General features: G+C 38.9%; 2 protein-coding genes across 2 annotated transcripts; both read left to right on the top strand.

Annotated features, from left to right (window-relative positions):
• The first annotated feature begins 287 nt into the window (after positions 1–287).
• On the top strand, positions 288–16,988 carry LOC145456231 (G-protein coupled receptor GRL101-like). The gene is made up of 6 exons (XM_080334307.1): positions 288–477; positions 4,044–4,225; positions 8,192–8,311; positions 9,778–9,882; positions 9,987–10,214; positions 16,695–16,988. Exons 1-6 carry the CDS (start codon positions 337–339, stop codon positions 16,969–16,971), a joined length of 1,053 nt encoding a protein of 350 aa, XP_080190433.1. The 5' UTR covers positions 288–336; the 3' UTR covers positions 16,972–16,988.
• Positions 13,726–15,561, top strand: LOC145455094 (uncharacterized). Its single transcript, XM_080333042.1, has 4 exons — positions 13,726–14,059; positions 14,284–14,382; positions 14,455–14,592; positions 14,869–15,561. Exons 2-4 carry the CDS (start codon positions 14,332–14,334, stop codon positions 15,178–15,180), a joined length of 501 nt encoding a protein of 166 aa, XP_080189168.1. The 5' UTR covers positions 13,726–14,059; positions 14,284–14,331; the 3' UTR covers positions 15,181–15,561.
• Positions 16,989–18,555: the final 1,567 nt, after the last annotated feature.

Below are 18,555 nucleotides of genomic sequence, written 5' to 3'. Positions count from 1 at the left end.
TATGGCCGTAAGTGCTGCATCGCGATCCCTAGACTGAGTGGAACTCTAACGGGCCCAAAATTGTTTCGCATGTGCATGTGATCACATGGGCTTAGAAAGGATAAAACACTACTATGCAATTACCAATATTATTTTGACGAAATTCATTCTTGAAATAGAAAAATTTTTCGCGCACGGCGCGCCTAGGCTTCGATTAGATTTAGACAAAGGGTCCTCGCAAGGCCAATCATGAAAGGTCGGTCACGCTATGGGGACCCAAAACTAACGGGGGGGGGGGGTGAGTCCGATGAAGTGCTGCTTTGGTTCTGTGCTTAATGCATCTGTTGTATTTCAGGCATGGCTGCTTTACTCGGAAATATCATCGTTATCTACGTTACAACAAGGGCTATCTACCGAAAATGGAATACTTTCCGGGCAAGGCAAAAGCTAACCAAAATACTTTTTCTGAGCTTAGCGTTCTCGGATATGATTGTCGCGGTAATTTGAGCTAATTAACATATAATATGCCCATTCCACTTCTGTCATGTGAGATTGCAAAGAATATCTAGACCAGTGGTTTCTGATATTTACCAATCTGCGAGACACTGACGCTAATGATCCTGGCGTTCGCGGAACCCCATGTTGGATCATAAAAACAAAAATTACCACAATACACATCTGACTATACTGCTGCACGGTGGTATAATCAACAGCTGCAACGCCAATGGGTTGCGGGGTCGGGTGCGACCGAGGTCGACTCAAGAATTCCTACCCAAGTGTTGGAGGTTTATCTAGGTTCCTCGTCGCCACGTGATCCGTGTAAGTGGTGATTTATAAAAGCCTAGAAGAGAATTCGGGAATTCGGGAATCGGGAATTCCTACCTAGGTGTTGGAGGTTTATTTAGGCTCCTCCTCGTCATCTTATCAGTGTAAGCGGTGTGTTATAAACAGAGGTGGTCAGTAACGAAGTACTTCTACTTTTTCGAAGTACTCAAGTAGTTTTCCTCTACTTCTGGTAGTTACTCAAGAAGATCTGATTTTCGCTACTTCTACTGCTACTTCGTGATATTTTGTGATCTACTTACTTACTTTTCGCTATTTTCAGTTTGTCAAGTAGAAGTAGTTCCATCCTCCAATCAGGAAGATAGCCTGAGGAATTTCGGGGCTGTTTTTACGGAGTATCAACATTTAATTTTCATAAAGTCGAGCAAAGCCCAAAATTTTCGTCGCGCTTCGCGCGCAGGGGATGCGGGGTGCCCACCATGATTTCACGAAAGTATCGGTGACTATAATTTTGCTAGCGGGTTGGCGTGGCTCCGTTCACACCACATTGTCGCCCGTCACCCATATGAAATATTTCATCACAGTATTTATGGCTCATCATAACGTTTGAAGCTGATGTTTCGCAATCTAGAATTTACTTATCATATCGTAATCTAGCATGTCCATGGCGTGTCCTAATCTGGAAAAGTAGACTCTAACTTTTCTTTTAGTTTTAGAGCTGTTTTAGCATATCACCTTTGAAACTTTGTATACTAAAGACATGAAATCCATGTCCCGCTTTTAGAAGTAGTACTAATATTACACTTTCAATTCCCAGTATCATATACATTGAGTTCTAAGTAATATCAGTTCTTTTGTCTGGATAACCCACGTGTTGGAGTATAAAATCAAATGTAGTAATGCCTTTAATTTCCGGAAATAAAGCTACACAATGGGAGATTTTTACGGTATGCCATGTGTTTTATTAATGTTTACTAATCGCCCAAAGTGGTTACACCGTATCCTATACAACTTCTCCGTATTGGTCTTCGACTAAACTACGGGCCTTATAATATGGGGGGCGGGCGCCATACTATGATATTTTTTAAAACGTGCTGTTCGAGAAAACAAAGGATTAGTATCGCATTTCCATATCAATACTTTCCTTTTCATCCCATTGTGCAGACGAATGCTTATGCTGTCGAGCTCGGCACCGTTCGCATAGCTCAATTTGCACCTTTTGTCAATCCATGTGAACGAATTAGGTCCGTTTTCACAACTACTCACTTACTTGAGTAGATTTAAAGTCAGTCAATTCTACTTCTACTTCAAGTAGTTTTAGGTTGCTTATGGAAGAAGTACTTATACTCGTACTTGAGTAGATGTTTCGTCGCTACTTCTACTTCTATTCGAGTAGCTTTCTTGACTACTTTGACCACCTCTGGTTATAAATGCCCAGGAGTGGCCCGTGCTTCAAGTCGGCAGCTACGCAATGGAAATAATGAAAATGACCAAGAATCATGAATACCACAAACAACAACAACATTTAACTATACTGCTGCACAAAATGAACAGTGCATCAATAAATTGTTAAATGAACAAAACCATTGAAAGATAGTTTTCACAAAAAAATGAAAACATGATGAATATTTATTGCAAATCAGTGTAACTTCTGCTGTTCTCATTCAGATATCAGTTCAGAAATGAGGGACGTTGTATTGAATTGTGTCATCGTATAGTTCGGTCTAAATGCAACAGTGCGATACCAATTTCCTAATTATTAATATTATATACTTTATTCACAGTAAAACTGGTCAATGCACGCATAATCTGGGGAGCAACCTCCCCCCAAATGAAAATGCCGAGATTGAAGTAGATATTTAAAATTTCTGTAATACAGTCAAATTGGTATTCCTATGCTATTAATAAAGAGGTGAGATTACATAATTGCGGTGAATGAAGAATTGGCAAGGTTTCAGAGGTAAAGAAGATTGAAAATGAAGAATCGAAATTACAGAATTTAGGCTGTGATTTTAGTGTACAAGTGTAATTTAGCGGGGGTGATAGCGTACTGGTGACGATAAGCGCCTACTAATCGTGCGGCGCCGGTTCGATTCCTTTCGACGGTTTATCTGATCTCCTCTTCCTTCGAGAACTAGAAATTAGCCACGGCATCAAAAGATCAACATCGGAAAGAGCTGTGACATCGGGCACTCTAGGCCGAGGTAGATGTCGGTCCAAAAGACTGCAATTGCGCGTCGTTCGACATCCTCCTATCTGTTTATTGCATCGTATTGTGTCTTATCGCATTGTGCATTGTACATTGTGTGTCTTGCTCAGTTGAAAATATAACTCAACGATTATTATTATTATTATTAGTGCAAAGCATTCAAGGTCTTCCGAAGAATATGCACACTGCACAGTGCCCAATAAAGTGAACTTCTGGATCATATCGAATCTACTGTTTCCCGGATTGTTTTTGATATTTCATATTAGTTTTTGCCTACGACCCCTGTGGCGCCAATCACTATCGGTTCAATGTTTATTTTGCATCGCCACATTTTCTCCCATTTCATTTTGAGCTCCGCGTATTTTGATTGTTTTTCTGATCTCTTTTGTGGTAGGCCTATGTTTTGATCAGCTAGGACGGCAAATTCAATGAATAAGCATTCTCTTTTCCTTTATACTTTGATCGTCATATTCGGGCGGTTGCTCCTGATTTCGCGGTCAGTTATAACTGGTATCCCACAGAATTTGTACAAAAAGAAACCTAGTGACATTTCTCTCAGATAAGCCTTTTGCGTCATATCAATATATTACATATTACATATTATAACAAAATTACGGGAAATGACGGGGTTTCGATTGCAAACCGCAACCCCCCCTGCGTGTACCAATGCACACAACGTATCACCACAAGACCCACAACGGTCACAATTCGACTACTGATTGGACGTGATTGCCTGCAACCAAAGATGACAAGACGGACATATCATCACAAATGATATCTATGAGTTGAGTGTGCCTTGACCTCCCGTGCTCCCATTAGACTGGCGCAGGGAACCGCTAGTGTTCCACGGAAGAACCACAGAGTTTTAGACTTATTAGTAATCAGATGTTTCTATATAATATATTTGTAAATATACGAAACTCGGTAAAACGTAGTTTGCAGCACTCTATATCTTTACATATGTCAAAGCTGTAATGCCAGAACTGAAAGCGGTTCGGTATGACTAATTCCAGATTATTTGTGCTGCTACGCTACGCTGGCCACACATAAGCATATACTGATTGATATTCAGGGATCTACACTTTCCATCTCCTGCATGACGGAGCACTTCTTACATCAAATGCCAGAATATCCCCATTGCAAGAAGTGGCTTACTCGCTGCGATGTCGTTGGTGCACTAGACATCATTGGATCCGAGCAATCTGTGTTTACTATGCTTCTTATCACAATATCTAGAATTTCCGGCATACTGAGGTGGGTGCATAACAACTGATTGCACTGGTCAATATAACATTTGGGGTCACTGATTTCAAATCTGCAGTTAATTTTTGTCCAATACATCAGGATTTCGAGATATCTGACAAATCTTGAAAAAAAATATTGAAATTTTCGGTCACAAAATGTAAAAATATTTTAAATTCCACTAGACGATTGTCTCATAATTGACCAGAGGTGGTCAGTAACGAAGTACTTCTACTTTTTCGAAGTACTCAAGTAGTTTTCCTCTACTTCTGGTACTTACTCAAGTAGATCCTTTTTTCGCTACTTGTACTTCTAATTCGTAATATTTTGTGAACTACTTACCTACTTTTCGCTATTTTCAGTTTGTCAAGTATAAGTAGTTTTACACCCCAATGAGAAAGATAGCCTAAGCCCTAAGGAATTTCGGGGCCGTTTTCACGTAGTACCAACTTTTAATTTTCATAAAACTCATGTAATACCCAAAATTTTCGTCGCGCTTCGGCCGCAATAGATATGGAGTGGCAGTATGTTTTGACAAAAGTATCGCTGAATATCATTTAGACACCGGGTTGCGTGGTTCCGTTCACACCGCATTGTCGCCTATATCAAATATTTCATCACAGTAAGTATGGCGCCACATAACTGTTGAAACTAATATTTCGCAATCTAGCAATTACCTATCATACCTAGCAGCCCATGACGTTTCCTTATCTGGAAAAGTGGACTTTGGCTTTTTTTAACGTTAGACCTGTTTTAGCAGACCACAGGTGAAACTTTCTGGACAAAAGACATGAAATATATTTTCCGCTTAAGAAATAGTATTTGTATTTTTTTCAATTACGAGTATTATACGTTGAGCTCTAATTATAGTTTCAGTTCTTTTGTGTCGAGAACATACATGTTGAAGTATAAAAGAAAGTGAAGTGATGCCAAATATTTTCCGAAAATAAAGCGATACATACATTATATGGCATTTAACGATCTGCCATATTTTTATTAAACGTATGCTAATTGCGCAAATTGTTAAATCCGTATCCGACACAACTTTTCCGTATTGCTCTCCGACTGAACCAGGGGCCTTATAATATGGGGGAGGGCGCCATACCATGATATTCTCTAAAACGGGGTGTTCGAGTAAACAAAGGATTCGTATCGCATTTGCATATCAATACTATCATTTACATCTCATGATGTGGACGACGGTCTGCTTATTCTGTCAAAAATTGACACCTCCTGGGATGCATCAATATGAATCAAGCTCTCTACACCTTTCGCATAGCTCTATTTGCAACTTTTGACAGCCCATGCGAACGAATTACGATCATTTACATAACTACTTACTTACTTGAGTAGATTTGAAGTCAGTCAATTCTACTTCTACTTGAAGTAGTTTTAGGTTGCTTATGAAAGAAGTACTTCTACTCGTACTTGAGTAGATTTTTCGTCGCTACTTCTACTTCTACTTGAGTGGCTTCCTTGACTACTTTGACCACCTCTGTAATTGACGCCATATCTTGAAGTTTATGAGAAGATAATTGTATTCACAAATACCATTAATGCATGTAAGTATGTCAGATCCGTAAACTACAAACGTAATTAGGTGCAAAATTGGTATTAAAATATTGTCACCGAATTTTCTCTTCAATGATTTTCTGTATTACTTTTTTTTCAGACCCCTGTCTAGAGTCCAGCAATAAGTCTATCATAATATTACAGTCCCAGCGCCCTTGGTAGAGCATTTCCATTGTATTTTTATCCTAGAGAAAACGCTTCACATGCTACTCACTGACACTGACAAGGTTTTGGGAGTCCATTGCCATGGTTATGCAGAAAGCGAATCACACCGCAGCCAAGAGCCTAAAAGTTGGCGAGTAACTCTTTCAAAGACTTTCTTAACGAAAGCTTTCTAAGCTGTAGCTTCCTTTGAAGGCAATAGGCATGGATAGATGATATTAAATTTTTATTCAATACTTTTCGAATTGGCGGTAAATCGGATATCTCAGCTTTTACTTTGGCTTCAGCTAACCCAGCACATCAGCCCAGTATTCTCCACGATAGTTTAGAGCTTTAACATATTACTTCTTAAGCCCAAGTTGATATGCAATAGCGGAATAATGACCTTTTGTGATAACACCAGTCGTTCATCGATGATATGCCAGGTCCTAGGGGCCACAAATTTCTAGTCTAATGTTGCTGTTTGACTATTAAATCACCTTAGCTAAAAAGTGTTTCCAGATTGTTGGCCAAGTGAAAAAGTCACCATGTTCAAGTCGACACAGATTTGCCAACGAGACTCTGCTCATATTCGTATTTATGCAAAACAAGCTATCTTTTCATATTGATCTTTTCTAGTAACTGATTGTTCTATAGAAATGGGCCAGGGTAATTTTCATTACGAAGTAACCCATTCCTTTATTTGTGATATCAGCTATTTATAAATAGCCCCCTTTCCTCAGGATTGTATTGAGGCAACCCCACTTCTAAAAAAGAATTGGCACATCATTACATACACCAAAATGTCCTGTGAAATAAAATATTTATCGTAATATATATGCTACGATGTTTTTCTTGGAACGTAAAATTCAACAATTCTGCATAGTCATTAGGTGGATCTAGGTGATTTACCTGTAGCTGATCAAGGTACAAAAGGTACGAATTGATGCCCCAGACTTTAAAGTCCATATATTTATGTTTGTCTTATGATAAATCAGATGATGATGTTTATAAATTTTCTCGGTCAAATTGAGGAAAATGAGTAAAAACAGAAATAGAAACTATGTAACAATGCAGAATCTAAGTTCGGGTTTCAAATAAGATGTTTAGTTAACCAACGTTATCCTGTGACATTCACCAGAAGGAAATAACAGTCGTCCAAATGATTTCTTGGTCTCCTTCATACCCTTGGTTTTTCCAATGGTACCAGCGCCATTTCGCATTCGATCAAGCATCTTTAATTCTCAGCACAGGTCTTATATACACTTTCCGAGGGGCCCACGTTTTTTCTCAATCTCGCACTGGTCACTCAATTGAAATTAATGTGTTTTATACTCTTATGTCACTAAATTTACGTGATTGCTTTTCACTAAATTAATACCAAAAGCCGAAAATAAGTGACATTTTAATAATTTTATTACTAAAAACCTGACGTGGTAGAGAAACTCAGAGTTCATATTTAGATTTAGGGACCCAAAATTCGTTACAGTCAGTTGACGAAATCAAAACCGAAGAATTTTCTTGTAGATTAGTGTTGTCAATTGAATATAGTGAAAAATCATTCGAGTAACATAAATACGACTCGATTGATAAATTGATTTATACTGTCCCAATACTCCGCGTGAATGTTTCAATGCGACACTCAAGTGCTAATGAGTCCCGATTTCTCCTGCGCCGAATCCTGTCGAAAAGATCTCAATCGATTTTGTATGGTCAAATCGGACTTCGTGCCCTGAAAGATCACCCATTTAAATTGGAAATTACATATTGCATAAACTACTCGCCGTCTAAGATTTCAGAGGAACTCTATTTCCGTGACTGCATCCACTCAATATAAAAACTTTGATTTGAGCAGACAAAATATATAAGCGCGGCTTATTGCAAAGTCGTTTGTTCAACATCCAATCACTGTATGCAACATTTTGAAGATGGACTACGGATCTGTTTTGAAAATCATGAAGTCTGTAGAAAGTATCTTAATCTTGTTGCTTCGTTTCGATTCCTACCTATATTTTAGTTTTATCGAAATCTTATGATGTTTCGAATTGATGAAATGATAATTATAAATATAATTATCAATAAACTGAACGGAACGTCACTTTCTGAAAGTAAGAACAAAGAAAAATGTAACCATTATAATGAGCGTTGGGGTATGCAAACAGGCAAAAGGAGCTATACTACCAAGGATGATTGCGAGACCTCCTTTTCTGTCCTAAATATTTCGCAAATGCAATGTCCAAACTCATAACGATAGATGTTTTGCAGGCCATTTTCAAGAATATCCCTCAAACCATTTGAAATATCGCTGGCGCTGGCGTGGATTGTGTCGATTTTTCTTGGGATATTTCCATTACTCGATGAAGATATCTTCACGTCATTCATATGGTAAGTTCATATTTAAAACTTTATTAGCCCATTGTTCGAAAGTTTAACTTGGACGCTGGACCGTGTGGCGGTGCGGAATTACCACCAAAATGGTGAAAAAAAACAGAATGAATATTATTTAGTGCAGTCGCGTAAGCTATATAGTCTATTTATTGTAAACATACCACTCTCCTAGGTAACAATATCCTGTTCAGGAAATGCGACAGCATTTGACGCACAAAATATTTTGCGTCCGCAAGTTTCTTTCATCTTCATATTCTTCATTATTTTTCCGTAACTGCCGACTTATATCACGGCCCACTTCTAGTCGTTTTGTAAGATACCGCTCACGCGGATGAGGTGGCGAGGAAGAGCCTAGATAACCCTCCAACACTTACGTATAAGAGTTCTGAAACCGACCTCAGTCTGACTCGAACCCGCTACCATTGGTGTTGCAGCCGCGGGTTATAGGGGAGATGTGGTACCGATGGATCACTGGGACCGAAAATACTTTGAAAATTCTCTATGATAATTCCATGATTACACTCCGTGAACTTGTCTACAATTGCTTGTTGGCAAAATCTTTCCTCACATACAAAGAAATTCGACGTGCGCGAGCTATAGGGTCTCTCACAGATGATTTTTGTTTTGGAGGGTGTAAAGTAAATTTATATCGACATATACATTTTTCTTTGTAACCCTCAACACGAACAAACCAGCAATCATTTTCATTGTGACGTGCAGGGCTTGTATCAGGCTATATAATGGCACCTATTATTTTTTTCAGTACTTTCCTTGAGTGGAATTTTTTTCGATTCATGTATAAAATTCTAGGGGTGGGGACCGATGATACCATAGCCAAATCAAGCAAAATAATCAAGCATACTAATCATAAAACAAATGAAACATGCCTACGTACAGAATATCTTTATGTAATAATTGCATATGATGTTTTATCGCTATAACGAGGTGTTTGGAAGTCACACTGTCGATTTTCGGGCAATATGTATGCACCCTCAAATTTATAAGTCCGAGCCTAAATCGAAACGTGATTTTATGACAACATTTGAGTTAATATTTATTTTATTTCCTGACAGTTGCGATCAAACATTCTTCTTTGGCTTACTGTAGCTTAGATTATAATACTGAGCAAGAACAGTTGTCACATCTGAGGCATTTAGGGTATATGTGTCATAGGTCCCCGGATCGTGTGCCCTTGGACCCACCGGGTGGGGACCGATGACACGTTCGAGCAACAAATTTTGAACGTCCATAAATATTTTTTGAAAAGACGAATATTCATGTATATGTGCGCGATAGGTAGAGCTTGTATCAAAGTGCTGAGCCAGCAAAAGACCTGCTGTTTCCAGCTGAACATTTTGGGGCCAGCGATCATTTTCCAATTTTTGATTCATCGGTACCACATCTCCCCTACAACTGCGCTATCTCGCCAGGAATTATTTATAATAGCAATATCTGATTTACAGGCAGGATATCCCAGGTATACCGGGGTTTAAAATAGTCAAGGCAAAGCTTGCCTGGGAATTGAACGACATTTTTGAAAATCACACTGGCTATAAAAGCGGTTTCAGGTAACTGATTTTCGTTGTGCAGGCTATATGTTAAACTACAAGTTGTAAATTATCAAATATTCATCGTCGATTGGATTGAACTGATCACAACACATTTTATTTAGGATGAAATCAAAATGGTCGAGGTTTCAGTCCAACATGAAGGAACATTTCAATGTTAAAAATTCACATCAATTCGGGTATTATAACAACATGCATTTCTGCAAGCCTAATCTATTCCCGGAGCACCAGAAATGTGATTCCAGCATGACATACACGATTGTGCTTCTTACGCTGAATTTAGCTTGCTTCGCATTCATGATGGCCGGTTATATTTTGATATATAAAAAAAGGTTTGTGATGAAATAATTTTGAAGCTTATTATCAAATCGAATAATGCCTAGTGAAACGAGCCGTATTTTCCACAAATTTCCCATTGTAATTGATGTCACCATTTATCTTAAAAGACTGACGTCGGTTTTACGGCGTGGTGCGGAATATGGACTGTCGCGTGCGGCATGAAGAATATGAATAGTGAACGGCGGAAGATGAGTAATGAAAACTGAGAACTCGTAATGAACCTAATACGGGTAGTGCTCTAATCAATTCAAAGCATAACTTCAAGTCAGGAGTTATTTGAGCATGTCCCGTGTCGTTCACTATAAAATTCCACACGTAGCGACTGCTCAAGTGCTCATCTTGTGCACTCGGCTATCCATATTCTGCAATCCATCCACCCAACTCTTATGCAATAGTTATTCGATGGAATGAGAGTTCGCAAAGTGATGCCACCGGAAATCAGTTTTGTCTATCATCCGTTTAGTATATAGGGGTTCCCTACCAACCCCCAAATCTCGATTTGAAAATGTTCCACGACCCCTCCTCTCAATCTGGCGTGCTGATTTTTAAAGAAATTGGTCAGCACCTTCGATCTAAGCTACTCATGGTTTATGTGGGGAGCTGGCTACTATGTAAGCACTATTAGCAATAGCAGTTATGAAACTATAAACCCTTCCACTTGCGTCGATCAAGACTATAGCCATGTAAATAGGTCTTTGGTGGAACGATTTCTATCTATATCCAATAGAAGTAGTCAAGTAGGCCTACTTTGAAATTCTGCGTGAAATACGGATAAGGATCTAGGTCGCGCAGAGCACGTTTGTGTACTGTGTATGTATTATAACTAGGGCGATTTTTTTGACTAGAAAAATGAAAGATTTTGACCTGAAAAATCAAAATTTTGACATATTCTGACCTAAAAATCATACTTTTGACCAGATTTGACCTACACTGTCAATTTGAGATCCCAGAATCGCGAAATTATCCGCTTGAGGCATCACAAAGGAGAGCTTTCAGCGCATGGCCGCGAAAAAAGCTAGGCGCTATGGAGAAAATTTCTCTTTTTTCCCGCTTTGCGTAAGTTCTGTGTTCCCCGTCTCGCTCTTTTGCGATTCAACGTGCTGGGAAGATAACAGGAACTGATTGTGCTGCAGATTTCAAAACTTTCTTGGCGAGTAACGGTGTTGCATCGCGCCATATCAAGAAATTGGAAGGTAGATAAATAGCTTTAGCATTAATGTACCCTGTTATATAGATATCTGATATAAAGTACGATCCTAATCTGAATATAGCTCACGCATAGCTTAAGCAATATGACCTGTTATAACAGCTATGAGACGCTCTTCGCCATGAGTATCAGATTTTCAATACGGTAGGAATTGAAGTTGCGATACTTTTTTCTACTGTGTTAGGATTGATTGACTGTATTGCAGCGTACCAAACATAGTAAAAAGCTTTAAATCTTGTCAATTTACATTCTGTTATGTTGTCATAATGAGTGGAACTAGAATACTCAACTTGAAGCAGGAGTCGTGATCTAGAATCGAAGCACTATTAGTCATGGTAATCTACACAATTAAGTGAGCAGTTGTGATTGATGCATCTTGTAGGGCAGGGGTGGGCAAACTAAAGTTCTGTGCGGCCCGCGAGAGTTTGAAGAAATTATCAAAATATTGATAAACTGCGTACTAAAAACCGAATTAATGCAGGGACTTGATCAAACTTTTAAGTATACTTCAGCATGATAATTTTAAGGAAGTGGTTCTTAAACTGGGGGTGAGCCCCCCTTGAGGGCGTTGAAGCATCTAGAGAGGGGTGCGAAGCTGAGATCCACTGAAAAAATCTCCATGTCCTCAATATATAATCGAATACCAATATTGCGTTTTGGTTCATAATCCCAATTTTATATAGTGCGGCCCGCGAATGGTTTCAGATGTTGAATGCGGCCCGCGAGCTCAAAAGTTTGCCCACCCCTGTTGTAGGGGGTTGAATAATGTTACAGATTGTGATCTAAAATGTTTTTCTTTTGCATTTTGTCTAGAAGTAATTATATTAGAGTTTCGTAAATGTCAGATGAAAAAGCATGTTGGCTGTGCCCATTCGTTGGGAGTTCAGATCGGATTACAAAACATTTCTTGAAACGTCACAAGGACCATCCGAGTTTGATTTATACATGCAAGCTCTGTGGAAGTGTTTCACGATCATCATCAGTTCAAAAATCATTGTCGGAGACGTCATAAGAGTCGAACGGAATTAGATTTGAGTGATATGCTCGATGAAACTGCTGGTGTAAATAGTTCATTAGAGGTTATGGAGTGTGATCAATCATCATAGGTCGTTGAAAGTCCTGTCACGTCTTCATCCATGGCTCTAGTATTGCCCCAGGCGGCACTTCTTCTCCGATTAAAAACAATCCATAAACTGTCTGATGCTGGATTAGAAGATATTTTGGCTTCACATGCAAAAACGCTAAAGATAAAATCGACTAACGAGACAAGTTTGTCAAATGTTTCCATTGGAGAGGCGACGCTTCCCAGTCCTGAAAATTTTTCTTGCTTGGAAAATAAAGAAAACCGGCGAAAGTTCTACCAGGATCATTTCAATCTAGTGGAACCAGAAAAAGTTGTGCTTGGTTTTCGCACTACTAACAAGAGATGTGGTAGAAGTTATCGGATTGTGCGAAAACCAGCCACAGGCTACTTTGTGCCTTTCCTGGAACAATTAGCAGCAGTACTGAATGGCACAAACATTGTTCGCATGCCCCCATGTGTTGTCTATCGCAGGTTTTCTGTCATGAAAGATGTTTGGCAGGGTGAATATTTGAAAACTCATGAAGGCGTTGTTCGTAATCCTGATTGCCTCTTGTTTTCACTATATTCTGACGAATTTGAAATTGTTAATCCGATCGGAGCGCACCGCAAGAAACATAAAATTACTGCTTATTATTGGTCCTTGTTAAATATACCCAACCACTGCCGCAGCAAACTAGAGAGCATTCAATTACTTTGCCTCGCAAAATCTATTGACCTGAAAGCATTTTCTGGTCACGATGCAATTTTGAAAGATTTTGTAAATGCAATGAAAATGTTATCGAATGGCGTGAAACTCACTATTAACGCGTCCGAGCAGCTTATTCATGGTTTCTTGTTGTACTGTATTGCTGACACTCCTGCTGCGCAGCAGTTAGCTGGATTCAAAGAAGGCGTTGGTGGGGCTGATAAGCCTTGTCGGACTTGCAACGTTCACAAGCATGAACTTGCTCATTATAATGCCCACGAGAATTGCCAGATTCGCTCGAAAGAGCAGCATGATGAGCAATTGGAGGCTTTGAGATGCTGTCCCACAAGTGCGGAACGGTCCGCATTGTCTCAGCAATTTGGGATAAATATTAGTACTTTTCTTAGTGATATTCCGCATTTTGATGTCACCAAGGGTGTAATTATAGACACAATGCATGTAATTTTAGAGGGCATTCTAAAGAAGGAAATGCAAGGGTTTTTATTGCATCAAATAGATGTAGTTTGTACTGCGAGTATATAGAAGTAGTCCGGTGATGTGTGCCGGTTTAAATTACAGCGTAGTTTGTACTGCGAGTATATAAAAGTAGTCCGCTGTTGTGCGTCGGTTAAATTACAGCGTAGTTATACTAATATTTACACATTCAGGTGGATTCAAGTTGACTGTTGGAGAAGCGACTCGTCAGCTGCAAAAGGAATTTGACAACGAGGACTGCAACTGGCAGAAAATCGTGACTCTTTTCAAACAATTGTACGGACACCGGCGTGCTCAGCTAACGAAGAAAGGGATCCCTCTCAATGAAATTCTGAAAACTTTCCCAACCTTGGGTGATATCAGACTGGTGAGCGCATGTATGATTTATCATTAGGCCTCTGCGATATCGAGTGCACGTCAGTGTATTGACTCTGGATGGAGTATTACGGTCGAGACTTGTATTCCTGTATCACTCATTCTGATGTCACAACATGAATGATTTGGGGTAGGAATTATGTGCCTTTTATACGGACACGAAGAATATAGTGATAGTTCTTTGATATAATACTGAAAAAACTCGTATTTTTACAGGTCAGGGAAGATTTCTGGAAGTTGATTGCACCAACTACAATTGATGAGATGAGAACCAATTACGCAAAAATGATGCATACCTTGGATAAGATATTTAGGGTAAATTGGGACTTGCAAAGCTATTATGATTTAGAATGATTGATAATAACTTCTCGATTTTTTGTTTTTCAGTTCAGTGTGAATGATCAATTGAAAAATCTGCTGAAAGTACAATCGCAACTCGCCGATGGCAGAGTAAAGTGGAAGAAGACCGACGCCAGCCTGAACTCTAAAAAGAAATCCACAGTATCTGCATTGTCAGTGGAACAGGTACTTGATTATAACTAAGTTTATATAATGATGTCAATCACTGATACATGCAACTGACTGTGCGGCAGTGGTGAGCGAGATAGCGTAATGGTTATGCGTCCGGGTTCTCGATCGGTAGGTCGTGGGTTTGATCCCCGGCCGGGTCATACCAAAGACTGGAAAATTTATTGTGTGGCGTGTCTAAATAACTTGGTGAATTACTGGTGTAGAGATGTTACCCCTGTTGTTGACAGTCGTATGCATTGTTTGAATTTTTTTTAAATACTTCCATTTCAGGCTCAAGATACTGAAATCAACTGCAAGCGATCACACCCTCCACATTTGGTTGTTGCCAAGCACGAAAATGGCAAGATCCAGGGCTGGATTCTGGCTGATGGCCACAAAATTTCTTGCCAAGAATACGATACGGTCTTTGACATGCTAATTAATATTATGGCTTGCTATTATGCCTGGGACCTATCATATCCGAAAGATTTTCAGCTTCTGGCTTTCGTCCAACATGTGGTAATAGGTGACAAAAGTGCTCAATATGTGTCTACCAGATTGGCTGATTTCTTTCTAAGATTTCAACAATCTTCTCCAGAATAAGACTTTTCCGGGTTTCTCACTATCGTTTTTGAGTAGTACTTCACAAGTACGTAACATCGTACAAATCCTGTGAGGTTAAGTTTCTCACCACATTTGTTTATTGAGTATTGAGTACTTAGGAGTACGTTTTAGTACATGTACTAACTATGTTACATGATCCAAATTCTGTAATTAGTTTTTTTTTGTAATTCCTAATTGAAAAATTCGGCTCTGATTTATGCTGGTATGTTACATGATCCAAATTCTGTAATTAGTTTTTTTTGTAATTCTAAATTGAAAAATTCGGTTCTGATTTATGCTGATCAAAGTCCTATTTCTTGCCTTCAATTTCATTGCGTTTAATTGTTAATTTCTTTGCACGTTCATTTTTCCGTTTATAATAAAATGTTCCATGCGGGATTCGAACAGTTTTAGAGGTCGTCGAGTACACCAGGTTTATTTCGAGGACAACGGAGGTCGACTCGACATGTACGCCAGATTATTCAGTATTCTATATCAGGCCGCAGTGAGGTATCACCTAGATCGGAAACACCTAATTACGGAAACACCTAAATATGGAAACACCTAAATCTAAAGCACAATCGACATCATCTAGGACATGTTACGTGGGATCTTTTTTGACGAAAAAAGTGTTGTCTTTTCTGATTTCAATGACATGAAAAAATTTACAGTGTAACGTGTGCAGATTAGGTGTTTTCCCACATAATGTTAGAATTGTACTACCGGTACTACCTATCTTCATTTCTGGTTGGAACTGTCTGTCCTTACGAAGCCGTTTGACTGAATAAAACTTTTTCGCTTAAAAAATTGTCAAATATTTATATTAAGAAACTTTGTTTTAACGAAATCTTAACGAAACATTCAAATGAAACAAATAGGTTGACATGGTGTTATGCTCAACGTACCGCAATATCCCAACTGAAGCAAGACCGCGTGGGCATTGCGTGGTTCTTGTATCAAGAAGCGCATCATGAAAAATTTTGATCTAGACACCATTGCCAGAATGAAGCATTACGGTTTGTCAGCAGCAGTGTACTCAAAACTTCAGTGTTGTCAGCCAACAACTGCTGCTGTTGAACGTTATTTCTCCATTCTTGACAAGCTGCTTAGCAAGGACAGACACTTTCTACCGAGACTGTAGGAAAGTATCTTTCGTTGTACCACAATTTGTTTTAATTATTTCTTCCATAATGCGTAATGGAACTACTATGAAATTCTTCATGGGGCCAGATTTCGTTAAAATAAAGTTTTTTCATATAAACGTTATTTTTCAGGCCAAACTACTTCGTAAGAACAGACAGTTCCAACCAGAAATGAAGATAAGTAGTACAATTCTAACAGTATCTGGTAAAACACCTCATTTGCATACGTTATTAGGTCAAATTCGGTCAAAATTGAGATTTTTAGGGAAAAAAAATGTCAAAATTTTGTTTGTTTGGATCAAAATCTTCCGTTTTTGAGGTCAAAAAAAATTGCCTTACTAATAACCCTCCAGCCGCTGCGGTTTCATTTAGACAATCCTCCCAACGCAAAGCTACCGAGTCGTCCGTCGCCCCTGTTGAAGACTCCAAGTTACTAAAAAAGATTGTTTGGATCTTAGCAACAGACTTTTTCTGCTGGATTCCAATGTGCGTGATCGTATACGTACATTCAACTCCCCAAACATCGGAAGGTGATTGTTTTTCACGAGCATTGCAACGATTTGCTGTTGTTGTTACTCCGAGAAACGAACGGAGCGCGCTGACTGAGAACTTGTTGCCAAGCAACAGCAAATCGTTGCAATGCTGGTGAAAACAACTTGTTACTATATGGTGATCAGCTGGTAGGGCTAGGGTTGCAGTCAAAACATCATTCAATTTTACAAACATACATGTTTAACACATGGCCGTGTTTAAAAAAAGCTTTGCTATTGTTCTTTTCAGCCATGAAGTCGCGAAACTAATTGTGATGTCACATTAGATTGGCACTGTTATGTGATTCCCTAAGACTAAGAATTGAAAATATAGGTCGATAAAGGTTTCCAACCCCTGTCTTAAACGGACCAAAGAATATCTTTTATCAGTACTACATCATCATCCAGCATTTTTACAGTCGGCGGTTATCAGAACCAGGGCATGGTATGGTTTGTAATGGAATGTGAATTTTCCATACTACATACCCGCCCAATCGTTCCTTACCATATACTTGACAATTTTCCATACCGTAGCAACATTCTTCCATATCATATTTGATACTTTTTCCATACAATTTTCCGCGACTTGCCCAACCTCTCACGTGATATTCTATTTTTGATATGTGGAAATGTTGCGGCGTTTTTATTCTAATTCTTTTGGATGAAATTCTCCATTTAACGCACCAATGATATCCCCAATTTCTTTATAAAATATATCGTCAGCAATGTATGTTGCCTAATCATCGAAGACGGGACGTATAATATATAGGCCTACACACGGGATTATTTGGAAATCACAACAGAATCTCATGACATGTAAATCTAGTGTGGTGACAGACTGCTAACAGTAACATCATCTACAAAATCACATGAAGCAAAGGTTAGAAGATTGGTTCCCAGCCCTTTTTCTTTATTCCCCACAACCTGAAATCTATATTCCCACCCTTTAAAATTGCTCCCTCTAATAAAATCTCGTAAGACTTTGTTTTGTAAAGACTTGCTATTGGTGAAAGTTAAGACCAGACATGGGGTGATTACTTCATGAATGTAATCGATTGCGACTACGATTACTTCTGAATCCCGCGATTACGATTACAGCAAAATCAGGGAGTAGTCGATTACGATTACGATTACATTGAAAAAGTAATCACGATAACTGACGAGTACATTTATTTTACTTCTTAGAACTTATCTTTGAACAAATATCAGAAGACAATATAGCGATTGCGATGAGAACGACTCATGAGAGAACAACTTTTCTTTTAAATGAGAAGTAAATATGCTTGTTACGTCATAATGTATATATTGCTCAACTTCATAGCTGACGAGTTCTCGCACCAAACGATTTGCACTCTAGCCAGGGCCTCAACTGCCCCACCTCAGACCCCTAATTGGGTGGGGAGCGAACTCGAAGGGGACACAAAAATATTTCATAAATTATAGAGTATTTTCGATAGATTTAATTACCTTCAAATTTTTCTTCGCAATTTAATGTTGCTAGATCTCTTGATTTTCAAATGCATACCTCTGTCCCCTCAAGAAAAAAATAAGCATAATTTATAGAGATTCAGTGCCGGCCTTTACAGCGCCACGAAACTCCAAGACATACGCAGTTTCGCCTAATATGTCACCCTGGATGGGCGTGACGATTAGTCCTGTTCTCCTAATCTTAGTAGGATCATTGCCACGATTCTGGCAAAACT

Source organism: Botryllus schlosseri, chromosome 14 (assembly GCF_051294905.1).
Source record: "Botryllus schlosseri isolate E-star chromosome 14, Bs_hap1, whole genome shotgun sequence".
Classification (NCBI taxonomy): Eukaryota; Metazoa; Chordata; class Ascidiacea; order Stolidobranchia; family Styelidae; genus Botryllus; species Botryllus schlosseri.
The sequence above is the reverse complement of the archived record's forward strand: the minus strand, read 5'-3'. Positions and strand labels throughout refer to the sequence as shown.